Raw genomic sequence first — 18,553 nt, forward strand, 5'->3', positions numbered from 1 at the left:
CAATTTATATTTATTTTTTTAAGGAAAAATAGAGATCAATTTATATTATACTTTGCGGAATTATCTCATCCTAAAAACCCTAGAAGAGATTATTCTTTGCGGAATTATCTCATCCTAAAAACCCTAGAAGAGATTATCGCTGGTTTTAAGATTTCTTCGCAAAACCAAAGAAGTAGGGTTTTGCTAAGTCTCAGCCTCTCAGGTATTGACTTTGCCACCGCACAATTGCTTCTGAAACAATGAAAACACATAATATCGATGAAAATAAGGACAGAATCAGCGATTTACCAGATTGTGTGTTACTTCTCATACTATCGATTTTGAACACCAAAGAGGCTGTTCAAACTTGCATTCTGTCAGCGAGATGGAAGAATCTCTGGAAGTATCTTCCTGTTCTTTCTTTAAGTTCTCTCCACTTCAAGTCGTGCAAAAGTTTCAACAGATTCGTGTCTCAGATTCTGTCTCTACGTGATGACAAAACCACACTGCACACTCTCAATTTTCACCGCGCAGGAAACATGGAGTCTCGCCAGCTTAAAAGGATTATAAAATACGCATTTGATCACAGTGTCCAGCTATTAGATGTAGATTCCAGTTGTTATCTTGAACACTATCCACTTCCCTACGTTTCATATCACACTTTAACATCTCTTACCCTTTGTGCAAACAATGATATGATCCGTAGTCAATATTCACCATTATTTCCAACTTCTTTGAATTTTCCTGCATTAACCAGCTTGTGTCTTAAATACTTTTCTTTTCGTGGAAGTGGTGATTATAACCGTGCTGAGCCCTTTTCCACATTGAAGAGCTTGAAAAGTTTGATCATTCATTGTTGTGTTGCACAATACCTCTTAATATCAAGCTCCACACTTGTTTATTTACGAATCAAAACATTTTCTCATCACTGTTGCAAAATAGAGTTATCTACTCCAAGTCTTTATAGCTTTGATTTTGAGGGTAATCCTATTCGGAAACTCAGTGGGAGCAATAACAATCTCTCTTCTATCAAACATGTAAAGATTGATGTAGCAGACCTGTCATGTATCAAAGAATATCCCTTGGTTCTACTCAATTGGCTAGCTGAGCTTTCTCTTATCGAATCATTGACAATCTCTTCATCAACTCTTAAGGTACTTTAGTAAATATTTGGTTTAAGAAAAACTTAGTGTTTTCATTTTCACTTTTTATTACAATATTTTCTTTTATTATGCTTGCATTTGTTTCATTTTATTTTTTAAAATATGACTTGCATTAAATTGATCATGTTTCACCCTCCCTCATTGCATAGATTCTTTGCTTAGTTCCTGATTTATGGAAGGTTGATTTCCCTTACTTACAAAACTTGAAGTCGCTGAAAATAATAACATACCAACCTTCAGCGATACCTAAGGGAATAGTCAACTTTTTGCTGCAAAACTCACCCTTAACAAAGGCTGAGATCATAGACTTGTCAAGGTAAATCTGCATTCAACTTTAAGAAACTATTTTTCTCTTTCTGATTTGTTCTTTTTGCTTTTATTTCCCTTGTTCTCTCTTGTTATGAAATGTCGGTAGATACATTAACAGGCATTTGGATGCTCCTTTGCAGTTTTTACTTCTTAATCCTATTTGATAAAATGTTAAGTTGATGAGTTATGGAATAGTCTCACTAATCCTGTTTTATTAGGTGGAGGATACAATCTAGAGAATTATGAGGTGCATTTTTTTAGAACAAGACTAATGGTTGTGGTTAAGCAGTAACTACCTCCAAATTTGCAATTCTCAGCTTCATACACACCTTGTTGTTCTGTCTATTAATTTGTTTCAATACCACCTCCGAAATCATAATGAGGATGAAATCCTTCCAGACTTTGGCAGAGATGGTAACAATGTTCACGTTGATTGAAGCTTGCTGGATTCGTAACTGATGGTTGTCTCTTACAATTTTCTTATAAATTAAGTTTGTAGTGTTACTTTTGAATTTATTATGTCTTTTCTATTACTGTTTCATAAGATGAGCTATGTCTACAGAGTTGCGATATTTATTATTAAGTGTAGAGTTCTCTCTATAGCTTCAGTTCTCTCAATGACTATTTTGATATGCTTGCTGAAAGCAAGACTGCCATTTTGTAGCATGAAATGTACCATTCGGTTTGGTTTCGATAAAATTTATCGCACTTTTAATAAACTTGGTTGACTTTGATGAAAATTGTATTGGAAAATAAATATAAAAAATGCTGACTTGCCTCATCTGACTCATGTTGTCTTTGTTTTCAAATTTATGTTTAGTTTCATGTTTGTAAACTTTGAATGTTCATTTCTTTTAAAATAATTTATTTATATTTAATGCTTCACTGTGATCAGGTTTGAATTTTCGGTGATGAAAAATAACACAAACTTGTGTTTCTCAGCACAGTTTGGCTGAATTTTGATATGCTTCTGATTTTAAAAGAGACATTGTCATGTTAATAGGACATTAATTACGTATGATAGAAAATTATGCTAGAAAAATAACACAAACTCTTTGTCATTCTTTCAAACATTATGCTAGAAAATTATCATTTGTTTTGCTGTTTTCAACCTAATACGTATGACTTTCTTGTGGATATTCCTTCATAGTCTACGACTTTTTTATCTTTTTTTTTTTTTTTTTTTTAAATTTCGAGTTGATTACTAATTTGAATTTGGCATCACTAAACAATGAGAGTGATTCAATCCACTCAAACACCATCTCCAAGATAAAATTTTAATTTCCTAAACCATTTCCTCAATCTCATTTGAGCGATTATTAAAAGTCTTATCATTTCGAGATTTCTAAAGCATCCAAATTTTTGCATGCCACACCAACCAAAAACTCCTTCCGCAATTTCTTGCCTCTTGCCTCTTGCCTCTTGCCTCAATACTCCAACATTCTAAATGAAATCATAAACTATGGGATGTGATAAAATTCAAGCTAAGAGAAGACATCACTTTACTCCATTGTATTATCCAATAAATTGTGATGCAGAAGGGTTTTATTAGTAATTTTATAGTATTTTATTTTAGTCAAATCTTGTAACTTTCTATTATTATTACGTTTTATTTTATTTTGGCGTAGCCTAAGAGACACTTTTTATTCATTAATAATATTCGAGACTTTTCTCTCAATTCCGGTGGATTCTGGAAACCCTTATTTTGATAGGTTTATCACTTGAACCATATTTTCACAAGTTTGTCGCTTGCAAACTTGTTCTTTTCTATCTAGGTTTAGCGCTTGCTAACCCTACGCTTCCGTACTACGTCAAATTGAGTGGATATAAACTTTTACGTAACTCATGTAAACTTAATTTATGGTAGTGTCTATAAATTGAGTGTATGTACTTGTACGTAATCTCATATTACATACACTACTGTAAACTGAGTTTATATATACTCACGTATACAACTGAATTCACATAAACCTCTAAAACTGAAGGAAAAATATGAGTCAATGTAAACTCAGTTTAAGTAAGGCATTTAAACGGAGTTTACGATAGTGGATATTAATTTAGTTTACAAAATGCCTCTAAAACCAAAGAAAAACATGAAATGAAAGAGAATCGAAGAACAATTTCCAAACACAAAGCAACCAAAAGAAATTGAACAAAAAGCATAAAAACTCAAAATCATCATTGAAGTAGAATTTCATTAAAATTGGTCACACATCATGAATGTTTGTGACAGAGCATATGAAGATTTAGAGTGAGAGATGGAAAAGGTGTTTCGAATAGTTAGATGCACAAGGACCATTTTGATATTAATAATAAATTTTAATAAAATTTAGGTGTGGTTGAAATTTTTTGGGTGCAAGTAGAAAAGAAAAACAAAACTCAACCACTACTTTTGTCAAAAAAAAAAAAAAAATCAACCACTACTACCCTAAGAAAAGGAAAAATTTGTTCTTACAACAAAGGAGCAACACACATAAATAAAGAATATTTTAATTCTGAAGGATATATAGAGATCTATGTATTTTATTTTATGGCGGAACTATCTCATCCTAAAAACCCTAGAAGAGATTATCGTTGGTTTTGAGATTTCTTCGCAAAACCAAAGCAGTAGGGTTTTGCTCACTCTCAGGTATCGACTTTGTCGACGCGTAATTGCTTCTGAAATAATGAAAAAACAGAAAATTTACTTATCATATTGTCGATTTTGAATACCAAAGAGGTCGTTCAAACTTGCATTCTGTCCACAAGATGGACGAATCTCTGGAAGTATCTTCCTGTTCTTTCTTTACATTGTCTCCACTTCAAGACTTACAAAGGTTTCAACAGATTCGTGTCTCAGTTTTTGTCTCTACGCGATGACAAAACGGCACTACAGACTCTCAATTTTCACGCAGAAGGTAACATGGAGTCTCGCCAGTTCAAATAAGCTATTTTCAATAAGCTGTTTTTCAATAAGCTGTTTTTTGAAAAGAGGTCGTAATAAGCTGTTTTGCATAAATAAGCTGTTTTGAATAAGTTGTTTTTTAAAATGAGGTGGTAATAAGCTGTTTTGCATAAATAAGCTGTTTTGAATAAGCTGTATTTGAAAAAGAGGTCGTAATAAGTTGTTTTGTATAAATAAGCTGTTTTGAATAAGCTGTTTTTTGAAAAGAGGTCGTAATAAGCCGTTTTGCATAAATAAGCTGTTTTGAATAAGTTGTTTTTGAAAAAGAGGTCGTAATAAGTTATTTTGCATAAATAAGCTGTTTTGAATAAGTTGTTTTTTGAAAAGAGGTCGTAATAAGTTATTTTGCATAAATAAGCTGTTTTTGAAAATGAGGTCGTAATAAGCTGTTTTGTATAAATAAGTTGTTTTGAATAAGTTGTTTTTGAAAAAGATTGTAATAATTTAATAATGTCTAAAATTGGTATTTTGAATTATTATGAGGGCAAAATTGTCAATTTGTATGTTTAACCCCCAAAACCCCCCAATTTGGGGAAACTTTAAAATTGGACAAATGAAGCTTTTCAAAACCCCCAAAACCTTTCCCTTGTTTTTTGAAAACTCGCAAACAAGGGTTTACCACTCCATAAGCCTTTCCTTCCCCTCCCCTCCCCTCCAAAACCCAACTCGCAAACAAAGCCTAGAAGAGATTATCGCTGGTTTTTAAGATTACTTCGCAAAACAAAAGCAGTAGGGTTTTGGTCACTCTCAAGTATCAACTTTGCTGCCGCACAATTGCTTCTGAAACAATGAATACCAAAGAGGCCGTTCAAACTTGCATTCTGTCCACAAGATGGACGAATCTCTGGAAGTATATTCCTGTTCTTTCTATAAGTTCCCAACACCTCATGACTCGCAGAGGTTTTAACAGATTCGTGTCTCAGTTTTTGACTCTACGTGATGGCAAAACCGCACTACACACTCTCAAAGTTCATCGCAAAGGTAACATCGACTCTAGTAAACTCAAAAGGATTTTAAAATATGCAATTGATCACAGTGTCCAGCTATTAGACGTAGATTCCACTTGTTATGTTGAACACTATCCACTTCCCTACGTTTCATGTCACACTTTAACATCTCTTACCCTTTGTGCAAACTATCGAATTCATCATCAATCACCATTATTTCCAACTTCTATATATTTGCCTGCATTAACCAGCTTGTGTCTAAAATACTTTGCCTTTCGTTTTAGTGGTGATGATAACAGTGCCGAGCCCTTTTCATCATTTAACAGCTTGAAAAGTTTGATCATTCACTGTCGTCTTGATAAACAAAACCACTTCATATTTGATGCACAAAACCTCTTCATATCAAATGCCACACTTGTTTATTTAAGAATCAAAATACTTTCTGATACCCGTTGCAAAATCGAGTTATCTACTCCAAGTCTTTATAGCTTTGATTTTGAGGGTGATCCTATTCGCTGGAGAAATCTCTCTTCAATCAAACCTGTAAAGATTGATGTACAAATCTGTTCAAATAGCAGAAATTATCCTTTGATTTTACTCAATTGGCTGGTTGAGCTTTCTCTTATCGAATCATTGACAATCTCTTCATCTACTCTTGAGGTACTTTAGTGAGTATTTGGTTTAAGAAAAACTTAGCGTTTTCATTTTTACTTTTTATAACAATATTTTCTTTTACTATGTGTCATACCCAATTTTTGACCCAAGATATCACCGACACGTGTCTTTTAAACCCGACTAATCTTTGACTTTTCAGCGAAAATTTGGGCAGAGAGGTATTTTAAAATACCTCATATTTGGTTCCGAGTCGGGCCCTCTTCTCTCAACTTTTATTTATTATTAGTTTTAGTTTATTTATTTATTATTATTATTATTATTGTTATTATTATTATTATTATTATTATTATTTTAAGTCCAAAATGTGGTCCGAAAATATCCAAAGGCAACTCAATCCAGCCTAGCTTTGTCCCCTTCATCCCACACAAGGCCATTTGTTGTTGCTGTCTTAGCAGACCCAGTGTCTCAATTCCTCTCTATAAATAGAAGCCTACAGCACAACAAGAGAAAAAAGCAAAAAACCAGAGACGATTTTCACGCCTCCAATAAGCATTTTCTCCATCACCAAAACCTGCAAGATACACCACAAATCCAGTAACACAGTTTCACGGCCTAAAACGAATACAACCACACGCGCACAGCAGCAAGCCTAATACAACCAGCATCAAACCCAGTCACGTAATCAATCAAAACCCAACACAGAACCATACACGCACACAGTTCGACTGCAACAACAACCAACGCTTCCAACATCAAACCCACACACACACACACGGCCGAAACACACACCCACACAACACGCACGCACAAACAACACACACAAACTGTCCAGATTTATCAAAACAAACCAAAGGTAGTTTCTTTGTTTTCTTCCCTATTTTCTTAGATCTAGGCTAAAATATAATTGTTGTGAAAATTTTGAGGGTGGATTTAGAAAGAAGAAGAAGAAAAGAAGAGAAAAAGAACAAAAAAAAAAATATAAAAAGAGTGTTTGGTAGCGGCGGCGCCGCCGTCCATGGCGGCTAACCGCCGCGTCGGAGCAGTCTCCGACCACCCTGGCCTCGCCGGAATTCTAAAGAGAAGGCAGAGCCTCTCTCTCTAGAATGAGAGAAGAAAGAGAAAGAAGAAACAAAAATGAATGTTTTTTGACCCAAAAAACCTATTTATAATATCTCTTAACCCGACCCATTTTGTAACCCACGAACCGGTCCAAACCCGACCCATGGGCCTATCTGCGCGCCCTAGCTTCCTTTTAAGCCCAGTTCTGCTTTTCTCATTATTGCACCCCCCATGTCACTTATTGCACACCCCCAGCATCTAACTTTATTATTTTTGCATGCATTTTAACATTCTCTTGCATTTTCATATTTTCTTTTGCATTTTATTCTTTTACTTCATGTTTATTTATATCATATGCATATTTAAAATTTTTGTCATTAAATACACACCTCAATCCAGAGTGCTCTGGTCCACTTTAGTTCTCATGCATTTTTATTTTTTTTCGCATTACATTCTATTGTCTACTATTATCATATGCATATTTCAATTTCGTCATTAAATACGCACATCAATCCAGAGTGCTCTGGTCCTAATTTAACTATTAATTCTCCAGAACAATCTGGTCCTTGTCAATTAAATTAATCCAGAGTGCTCTGGTCCTAAATCAACTGTTAATATTATATTTTCTGCTTGTATAATCGTTCTCCAGAGTATTCTGGTCCGTGTTAAAATAACCTCATATTTCAGCTTAATATTATTTTTCTCATTCTGCTTATATAATTTTCATATCATTATTCAAAATAACAAAAACATGCAAATAATCAAAAATCACAAAAATATTTTTATAAGCAAACCTTGATTTTTTTTTTCAATCAAGTGATCGTCTTTTTTAGTTTATTTCTTAATCAAATCATCAATCAATTTAATCCTACTTTGAGTCTACTTTCTTTCAATATTAAAAAACACAAACAAATACTCATTTGCCACTTTGGCTTTCTTTCATTTTAAAACTTTTTTTCAAGAACATAAAAAACACTCAACCAATCAAACGTCAATTTCTACCCCGAACTACGAGGTTTTGATCCCTCATGGGTACGTAGGCAAAGGACATGCGTCCTTCCAAATCAATAAAACGTAGATAATTTAGGTCTCTAATTTTCTTTTATCATTGCTAATTCCATTTTTTAAGCAAGCAAGTTTATAGCACAAAAGTTAAATAAAATCAAAAGGTTCTCGTAGAGTACTACGAATATTTAGGGTGCTTAACACCTTCCCTAAATATAACCAACCCTCGAACCCTTAATCCCTAAAAATGTGGTATTTGAACCTTTTCCCACTTTCTCTTGAAAAGAATTAAATGTTCAGTCGTGAAATCAAAAACGGGTCTCGGACCGTCCGAAAAATGACGCGACAGAAATGGCGACTTCACTGGGGATGAAAGTAAGAGGGTTAAGCCTAACTTGGTATTATTTAAAATTTGTGCGATAAACTTGCTAAAAAAAACATTTTAAATAAAAGATGGAAATACATGCATATATGTTCTCCCTTCTTCATTCTTCTTTCTTTTAACGTGAGTGGTGAGAAAATAAGTCATATACCCGGACTTGAGGGAAACATAAGATAGGACGGGGGTAAAATCATAGTGACATACCAAGAGCATTCTTGGACCATGTTTACAAGTGATAACCCTACTCGGTGGAGGCCTCACGGAAGGTAGTAGTCTTGTTAACATGAGCATTCGTGTTGACGTTATTACTTTCAATGTGAGTGTCCGTCGAAGCCGTGGACCTTAGTAACCCTTAACCCATCTTGGCCTTTTTAGGACGTAGTGCGGTGGCTGAACCAAGAGCATTCTTGACTTTAGTTGACACGCGATACTACACTCAAACTAGACTTCCTTATGGATGATATTGGACTAGGAGCATTCCTATACACCGATATATTCATAAGGGTAGTTGTAATTTGGGAACTTGGTAGAACCCTTGTTACAAGTGCAAATTAAACCATAGTCCTTACCAAATGGCATTGTTATCCTTGGCTCCAACATATGGACTTAAACGTCACCACGTTTTCACTGTTTGTGTAGCATAATCATGCATACATGCATAAAAACTTTTCTCATCAAAACATCGAAGGACTTAGATAAGTTTTTGTAAACATCAGAGATATTCCACCTTGTAAAGAGGAACACCAAGAAATACAAACTTTAAAATCTTAACTAAGCTTTTGGCTTTTGTTAAGAACTTCTTCCTTGGTTTTATTCTTACCTTTTGAAAATAGAACCGATTGCAATATCTTTACAAATTTTCAAATGAAATCATGTTCATCTGCGATGTTTACAATTCACCTTGACTAATCCTTCGATAACAAAAAAATTGTACATTTTTTGCATAAGCATTTCATACATCATGTGCATTCATAGTTTCTAGTCCGTGTCTCATACTGTGTCTCTATCTACAAACAGTCAATCCATCAGTAAAGTGGTCTGATGTCTTTATCCAAGTTCGGCTCGCATATGCAAACACTCGTACAAACACAAAAGATGGATCAACTTCAGCAAGAGGTCCTAAGCTTCGGGTGGTACATGGAATGTTTAGCTGCAATTGGGTCTTTGCTGGTGTTTATTTCTACTACTCATTTGTTCAAAATAATATGTTTGTTTGTTGCTTTATGTTTTTTCAAAAAAAAAAATCTTTTCGTCCCTCCCAAGACGAAAGCGAGCTTGTGTAGAGCTTCTGCTTCATGTATTTTCCATCATTAATAAAAAGTCGCTTCGATCCCGACTGTGCTTTTATTATGTGTTTCTTTCTGGAAAAATGGTAATACAAAAAAAACCAAAAAAAAAAAAATCTTTTTTAATCATTCTCAAAATATCTGCATAATCATAACTTATACTTGTCAAAATCAATAATCAAATCATGCATTAATAAACCCGTTGAATACAATAACCATGTACTCTCTTCCAACTTTGAGTTCTCTGTGTCCGAAGATGAAGAAGAGGAAAGTGAAGAGACTCCCGAGGAGATCTCTCGCATATTGGGGCATCTTAGCCGTCAAAGCTGCAAACAAAAAATCAAGAAGATTGTCCGGAAGATGGCAGTCATTTACAAAGACTGATGTGAGATGTTACCGTTTGCCTCGCATGGGTATCTTGCTTCATTACACATTTCAACAGGGGCAAACCCCCTCCTTCCCTCAGTATACAACATGGAGGTCGTGCTTCCCGGGGAGGTAGAAGTCCCTACGATAGGAGTTTTTGCCAAAGTCCAAACTTGATTGAACTTAAAATGCATGACGACCTTGTACAACTATATCAAGAGAGGTCGAAACAAACTTCCAACAAAAAGGTTCGTCCCCATGAAATTCAAGGAAGAGACTTTCTGCTCAAAGAGACACTACCTTTCCAAACAGACTCCAGGGGCAAGTGGCCGCCTAAACTATGAAGGCTCATGTGCAATGACTCTTACAACTATGGATGGTGACCAACTCACACGTCCTATAAGTGCTGGTGCAGTCAAGAAATACTTTGTCAAAAAAAAAAAAAACTCGATAAGTCGCAAACCTGAAAAGGTGACTTAGGCAAAAATGAGCGTCTCGGTGGACTGAAAACCCGAAAGGGCGGTCCACGCAAAAATTAGAGACATGAACAAAAATGATTATCCTGATAGGTCGAAACCCAAAAGGGCGATCTATGCAAAAGTTAAAGGATCATGACAAAGTAATTGCATCAGTCAAGCACAATCCACTTGGGGCATACCTGCTACCAAAGAACCTCCGATTCGAAGCATCAGCAGATCAAAGACTCGGAACATGGGCAATTCAAAGTTGTTAGGGAGCATAACGGTTATTGTGTTCAATGTACCTTCCCCCTATATTTACCATTTTCCAAAATTTTCAAAGATCCGTGGAGCCACGCCATTGGTAGGCCACCACTCAATTCATCAAATTTGAGCCTATGCCCATTTATTTGGAACTCTCATTTATTCTATTTGCAAAATTTCTTCTTATTTTTGATGACAATACTTGAAGCAAAATTTTCAAAAAAAAAATAATAAATATAAAACTTTTTTTTTTTACATCTTTTGAAAAGCGTGAACAACAAACACACTCTCTTTGAACTCGTGAGTAAGGGAAGCGTACATCAGCATCCAGCTCGAGAACGGTTACATTCCGAAAGAGAAACAGGGCTAAGCATTGTGGAGAGAACTTCTACATTTGGCAAGATGCTGTCACAGTCCAAAAATACAAAAAAAAAAAAAAAGAATACAAAAAAATCAAAGCTCGCTAAGTTGAAAACCTGAAAAGGCGGCTTAGGCAATAGAGAGTGTCCCGGTGGACTGAAAACCCGAAAGGGCGGTCCAGGCAAAAGTTAGGGATTTTCAAAGCAAAAAGCATGACTGCTGAAGCATGCCAATGAAGGAACACTCTGCGCTGGTCTACAAATGACAACTTCTTCCAGACTTCTCGTCAGCAATGGGCTTTATCCCCAAAAGGCATCAGTTGCTACTTTGTGCCAGATTTTACACCGTCAACGGCTCTATTTGCTCACAATAGTATCATCTTCAAGGAAGTTTGCCGAGTGTTTGTACTGCGTCGTCAGTCCACCTCCCATCTTACTTGTCTTGTCTCGTTTCACCGAGTCACCTGTCATATACAGTTCATACATGCATACATTCATACATTCATAACAATCATATATTCATACATTAATATTTTCACATTTCATTTATTCATGCATACATAACACGTATACAACATCATTCATACATAACTACATCAGTCACCTAGAATCTCATTTCGGTCGTGTCTCCTCAGTCCGGTCTTTACTTATCATGGTGTCAAGCCGCAAGGTTCTATAAATGAACATCTTGCATTTACCTTCTTGTCATCAAAAGTGTCATCCCCAGTGTGTCTGGTCCAGAGATGTCACTCGTTATGAGCCCGTTGGATTCCGGCGAACTCTTACCAAGCCGGGTGGATTCTCGCAAATTCCAGCAGCCACACCAGAAAAAAAAAGAAAAGAAAAAAATACATTTCATAGCAGAGATTATTATTCTAACCGCGATTTCTACGAGAACAAATCTCCATAGTCCAAGCCAGGATCAGTAACGGTAAACCAAGCAATACCGCTATTGCGACTTCAATCTCTCTTAGAAACGCCATTTCTTCATCTATTTCTTCATAATGGAAGATGTCGATGAGTAGAAGAACGAATGCAAGGAAAGTGATGACAATGAGAAGGAATATAGTCATTTTAAGAAAGAATGAGGATGAAGGTTGTAAAAAAAATAAGAGATGAATGTGAAGTATTTATAGAAGGAGGGAGGAATGTAGCCGTTAGGGGGAAAGAAAAAGGGGTTACTTTTCACTATTCATGACCGTTAAAAGGGGGAATATAACCGTTTATTTAGACGCTGGAAGGCTCGAACGGTACACACAGATAAATCACCTCATGGTAATGAACAAAGATTAACACTTCACATATCAATCACGTCAAGCTGTCAGTTCACCAACGAACGCTTGAGTTTACACTTTCTTTTCGTGTCAAGTTACCAGTCCACCAACGGACCGATCAGGTTTACTTTCATCATGTTTCAAACGGCCAGTTCCAACTAATGAACAGTTTGGAATCACAATTCAACTTCAATAGTGTCATCCCCAATAGGACTGATTCAAAGAGCGTCACCAATCAGATTAGTTTCAAGTAGCAGATCCCACCAAATATTCATCTTTACCAATGTCTATCCAAATTTCCCCAGTAATTGTTCAAACCTTATCTCGAGTGTCCTTTACTAATTCAAAAGTAATTGACAATTTTATTCCCTGTCATGTTCGTCTTTACCAGTTCAAAGGTAACAGACATTGTCCTTTACTAATTCAAAAGTAATTGACAAATTTATTTCTTGTTCGTCATTACCATTTCAAAGGTAACAGACACGTCCCTTACTAATTCAAAAGTAATTGACAATTTTATTTCCGGTCATATTCGTCTTTACCAGTTCAAAGGTAGCAGACATTGTCCTTTACTAATTCAAAAGTAATTGACAAATTTATTTCAATGTTATGATCATCTTTACCAGTTCAAAGGTAACAAACATTGTCCTTTACTAATTCAAAAGTAATTGACAAATTTATTTCATGTCCATCTCTACCAGTTCAAAGGTAACTGACATTGTCTTTACTACTTCAAAAGTAATTGACAAATTTATTTCTTGTTCGTCTTTACCAGTTCAAAGGTAACAGACATTGTCCTTTACTAATTCAAAAGTAATTGACAAATTTATTTAAATGTTTGTCTTTACCATTTCAAAGGTAACAGACACGTCTTTACTACTTCAAAAGTAATAGACAATTTTATTTCTTAATGTCCGTCTTTACCATTTCAAAGGTAACAGACACGTCTTTACTACTTCAAAAGTAATAGACAGTTTCATTCCTCATTATGTTCGTCTTTACCATTTCAAAGGTAACAGACATGTCTTTACTACTTCAATAGTAATAGACAGTTTCTCTCCTGCATTGTTTGTCTTCACCTAATTCACGGTGACAGACACGTCTTTACTACTTCAAAAGTAATGGACAGTTTTATTTCTTAATGTTTGTCTTCACCTAATTCACGGTGACAGACACGTCTTTACTACTTCAAAAGTAGTAGACAATTTTATTTTGTTCGTCTTCACCTAATTCACGGTGACAGACATGTCTTTACTAATTCAAAAGTAATAGACAGTTTCATTTCTTGTTATGTTCGTCTTTACCAGTTCAAAGGTAACAAACATTGTCCTTTACTAATTCAAAAGTAATAGACAAATTTATCTCTTGTTCGTCTTTACCAGTTCAAAGGTAACATACATTGTCCTTTACTAATTCAAAAGTAATAGACAAATTTATTTCTTGTTCGTCTTTACCACTTCAAAGGTAACAAACACGTCTTTACTACTTCAAAAGTAATAGACAGTTTTATTTCGTAATGTTCATCTTCACCTAATTCACGGTGACAGACACGTCTTTACTACTTCAAAAGTAATAGACAATTTTATTTCGTAATGTTCGTCTTCACCTAATTCATGGTGACAGACATGTCTTTACTAATTCAAAAGTAATAGACAGTTTCATTTCTTGTTATGTTCATCTTTACCAGTTCAAAGGTAACAGACATTGTCCTTTACTTATTCAAAAGTAATTGACAAATTTATTTCTTGTTCATCTTGACCAGTTCAAAGGTAACAGACAGTGTCCTTTACTAATTCAAAAGTAATTGACAAATTTATTCTTTGTTCGTCTTTACCATTTCAAAGGTAACAGACATCGTCTTTTACTACTTCAAAAGTAATAGACACTTTTATTGCTTGTTACGTTCGTCTTTACTAATTCAAAAGTAATAGAGAGTGTGGCGTTCGTCTTTACTACTTCAAAAGTAATTGACGGTTTCTTTCCTCGTAATGTTCGTTATTATCACTTCAAAGGTAATTGGCATTCTTTCCTCCCCAACAATCATTATCTGTTTGTCCCCCAGTCGGAATATGTTTATCATTGTTGCGTTCATAGTTGCATCGCATACATACATACCATTATATTCATGAACATTGCATTCATAACATCTTAGGTCAAAATTGGTGCACTTTCGGTATTAAAGTCTCTTCGGCCCGTCAAATCAAAAACTCCATCTTCAAATCTCCGGACGAAGAAAACTTAAATAGGGGCATCTGTCATACCCCAATTTTTGACCCAAGATATCACCGACACGTGTCTTTTAAACCCGACTAATCTTTGACTTTTCAGCGAAAATTTGGGCAGAGAGGTATTTTAAAATACCTCATATTTGGTTCCGAGTCGGGCCCTCTTCTCTCAACTTTTATTTATTATTAGTTTTAGTTTATTTATTTATTATTATTTATTATTATTGTTATTATTATTATTATTATTATTATTATTATTATTATTATTATTATTATTATTATTATTATTATTATTATTTTAAGTCCAAAATGTGGTCCGAAAATATCCAAAGGCAACTCAATCCAGCCTGGCTTTGTCCCCTTCATCCCACACAAGGCCATTTGTTGTTGCTGTCTTAGCAGACCCAGTGTCTCAATTCCTCTCTATAAATAGAAGCCTGCAGCACAACAAGAGAAAAAAGCAAAAAACCAGAGACGATTTTCACGCCTCCAATAAGCATTTTCTCCATCACCAAAACCTGCAAGATACACCACAAATCCAGTAACACAGTTTCACGGCCTAAAACGAATACAACCACACGCGCACAGCAGCAAGCCTAATACAACCAGCATCAAACCCAGTCACGTAATCAATCAAAACCCAACACAGAACCATACACGCACACAGTTCGACTGCAACAACAACCAACGCTTCCAACATCAAACCCACACACACACACACACGGCCGAAACACACACCCACACAACACGCACGCACAAACAACACACACAAACTGTCCAGATTTATCAAAACAAACCAAAGGTAGTTTCTTTGTTTTCTTCCCTATTTTCTTAGATCTAGGCTAAAATATAATTGTTGTGAAAATTTTGAGGGTGGATTTAGAAAGAAGAAGAAGAAAAGAAGAGAAAAAGAACAAAAAATAATATAAAAAGAGTGTTTGGTAGCGGCGGCGCCGCCGTCCATGGCGGCTAACCGCCGCGTCGGAGCAGTCTCCGACCACCCTGGCCTCGCCGGAATTCTAGAGAGAAGGCAGAGCCTCTCTCTCTAGAATGAGAGAAGAAAGAGAAAGAAGAAACAAAAATGAATGTTTTTTGACCCAAAAAACCTATTTATAATATCTCTTAACCCGACCCATTTTGTAACCCACGAACCGGTCCAAACCCGACCCATGGGCCTATCTGCGCGCCCCAGCTTCCTTTTAAGCCCAGTTCTACTTTTCTCATTATTGCACCCCCCATGTCACTTATTGCACACCCCCAGCATCTAACTTTATTATTTTTGCATGCATTTTAACATTCTCTTGCATTTTCATATTTTCTTTTGCATTTTATTCTTTTACTTCATGTTTATTTATATCATATGCATATTTAAAATTTTTGTCATTAAATACACACCTCAATCCAGAGTGCTCTGGTCCACTTTAGTTCTCATGCATTTTTATTTTTTTTCGCATTACATTCTATTGTCTACTATTATCATATGCATATTTCAATTTCGTCATTAAATACGCACATCAATCCAGAGTGCTCTGGTCCTAATTTAACTATTAATTCTCCAGAACAATCTGGTCCTTGTCAATTAAATTAATCCAGAGTGCTCTGGTCCTAAATCAACTGTTAATATTATATTTTCTGCTTGTATAATCGTTCTCCAGAGTATTCTGGTCCGTGTTAAAATAACCTCATATTTCAGCTTAATATTATTTTTCTCATTCTGCTTATATAATTTTCATATCATTATTCAAAATAACAAAAACATGCAAATAATCAAAAATCACAAAAATATTTTTATAAGCAAACCTTGATTTTTTTTTCAATCAAGTGATCGTCTTTTTTAGTTTATTTCTTAATCAAATCATCAATCAATTTAATCCTACTTTGAGTCTACTTTCTTTCAATATTAAAAAACACAAACAAATACTCATTTGCCACTTTGGCTTTCTTTCATTTTAAAACTTTTTTTCAAGAACATAAAAAACACTCAACCAATCAAACGTCAATTTCTACCCCGAACTACGAGGTTTTGATCCCTCACGGGTACGTAGGCAAAGGACATGCGTCCTTCCAAATCAATAAAACGTAGATAATTTAGGTCTCTAATTTTCTTTTATCATTACTAATTCCATTTTTTAAGCAAGCAAGTTTATAGCACAAAAGTTAAATAAAATCAAAAGGTTCTCGTAGAGTACTACGAATATTTAGGGTGCTTAACACCTTCCCTAAATATAACCAACCCCCGAACCCTTAATCCCTAAAAATGTGGTATTTGAACCTTTTCCCACTTTCTCTTGAAAAGAATTAAATGTTCAGTCGTGAAATCAAAAACGGGTCTCGGACCGTCCGAAAAATGACGCGACACTATGCTTACATTTTTATGTCATTTTATTTTTTAAGATATGACTTGCGTTAAATTGAAAATGATTCACCCTCCCTCATTGCATAGATTCTTTGCTTGGTTCCTGATTTATGGAAGGTTGATTTCCCTTAATTACAAAATTTAAAGTCGCTGAAAATAATAACACACCAACCTTCAGCGATACCTGAGGGAGTAGTTGACTTTTTGCTGCAAAACTCACCCTCTACAAAGGCTGAGATCATAGACTTATCAAGGTAAATATGCATTCAACTTTTAAAAACATTTTTTTCCTTCTGATATGCTTGCACTTTTTGTTTTATTTCCCATGGTCTCTCATGTTATGAAATGTCTGTAGATACATTACAATTCTCTCGATCTGATGCTCCTATAGTAAGGATTGAATGGAAGATAATGTTGGTTTGAAACATAATCTTTATTTTTATTGCGATGATGGTTTAAATCAAGAGAATTGACTTAGTAGTGTGTCATTGTAATATGATTAATACTCCTACCATGTTAAGATTATGAGTAGTTTTGTTTTATTTGATTCCTTGTTTTTTGTTGTACCTGGTATAAGTTTGATAGAATGTTGTTTATAAGTCTAACTCCTTTGGATTTTTTATTTCTTAATTCTGTTTGATAAAATGTTATGTTGATGAGTTAAGGAATAGTCTCACTAATTTTCATGCTTTCTATTTCCTTTTTATTGGTATCTCCTTTCATTTTTGGTCTGATTTGCAACATATGTATTGCCTCTAAATTTAGGTTTTGAAGATAGAGACAAGGTCGGGTGGAGGATACTATCTAGAGAATTATGAGGTGCATTAGTTTTCCAAGAGATCGGAATAATCGTGGATGCAGTATAAATAACAACAATTTTGCCAAGAGAAATATTTCCCTATCTAGATAGCACGTTTAAGATTTATTTATTTTCCTGCAACTTACTGAATTATCTTTCAATTTTGTTTCGTTTGCTATACTTTAAGCGAATTTATATATTTCAACATTTCTTTATCATGGTATCATGTAGATTACATCATCTGCTGTATCCAACTATTTGGTTAGAAACTATGGGTTATATGTTAATACCAATTTCATGATGTAGTTGCTCATGCAATGCCTAAGACTCGTAGCAATGGTGAACGATACGAAGATTAAATAATAGAATTCGGATCAAGATTAATGATTGTGGTTAAATAGTGACCTCCCCCCACATTTGCAATTCAAAACACTCCTCCCTAACCAGACACATTTTTTGTTCTGTATATTCGTTTCAATACCACCTACAAAATCATAATGAGGATGAACGCCTTGCAGACTTTGCCGATGGTAACAAGGTTCACGTCGATGGAAGCTTGCTGGATTCGTAACTGATGTCTGTCTCTTAAAAAAAAATTATAAATTAAGTTTGTCGTGTTACTTTTGAATTTATTATGTCTTTTCTATTTCTGTTTCATAAGATGAGCTGTGTCAATAATTTATCGTGTCTTTTGAATTTGAAGTCATTTCAATTTGATAACTTTGGTAGACCCAAACCTAATTGAATTCAAGTGACCAAATAA

General features: G+C 34.9%; 1 protein-coding gene and 1 pseudogene across 1 annotated transcript; both read left to right on the top strand.

Moving 5' to 3' along the window:
- The first annotated feature begins 239 nt into the window (after positions 1 to 239).
- On the top strand, positions 240 to 2,004 carry LOC146936017 (putative F-box/FBD/LRR-repeat protein At1g78760). The gene is made up of 3 exons (XM_085757662.1): positions 240 to 1,133; positions 1,292 to 1,458; positions 1,670 to 2,004. Exons 1-3 carry the CDS (start codon positions 240 to 242, stop codon positions 1,695 to 1,697), a joined length of 1,089 nt encoding a protein of 362 aa, XP_085613788.1. The 3' UTR covers positions 1,698 to 2,004.
- Positions 2,005 to 3,981: 1,977 nt separating this feature from the next.
- Positions 3,982 to 17,249, top strand: LOC146936018 (putative F-box/FBD/LRR-repeat protein At1g78760; annotated as a pseudogene).
- The last annotated feature ends 1,304 nt before the right edge of the window (positions 17,250 to 18,553 follow it).

Source organism: Medicago sativa, chromosome 3 (assembly GCF_051527215.1).
Source record: "Medicago sativa cultivar Bolivia chromosome 3, Bolivia_mono, whole genome shotgun sequence".
Classification (NCBI taxonomy): domain Eukaryota; kingdom Viridiplantae; phylum Streptophyta; class Magnoliopsida; order Fabales; family Fabaceae; genus Medicago; species Medicago sativa.

Excerpts from the sequence above, each read along its gene's own strand:
- LOC146936017 (XM_085757662.1), top strand. The coding sequence starts at position 240 with ATGAAAACACATAATATCGATGAAAATAAGGACAGAATCAGCGATTTA. Across the intron at positions 1,134-1,291 it reads TCTCTTCATCAACTCTTAAG|ATTCTTTGCTTAGTTCCTGA; the intron begins GTACTTTAGTAA and ends CTCATTGCATAG. Across the intron at positions 1,459-1,669 it reads GAGATCATAGACTTGTCAAG|GTGGAGGATACAATCTAGAG; the intron begins GTAAATCTGCAT and ends CTGTTTTATTAG.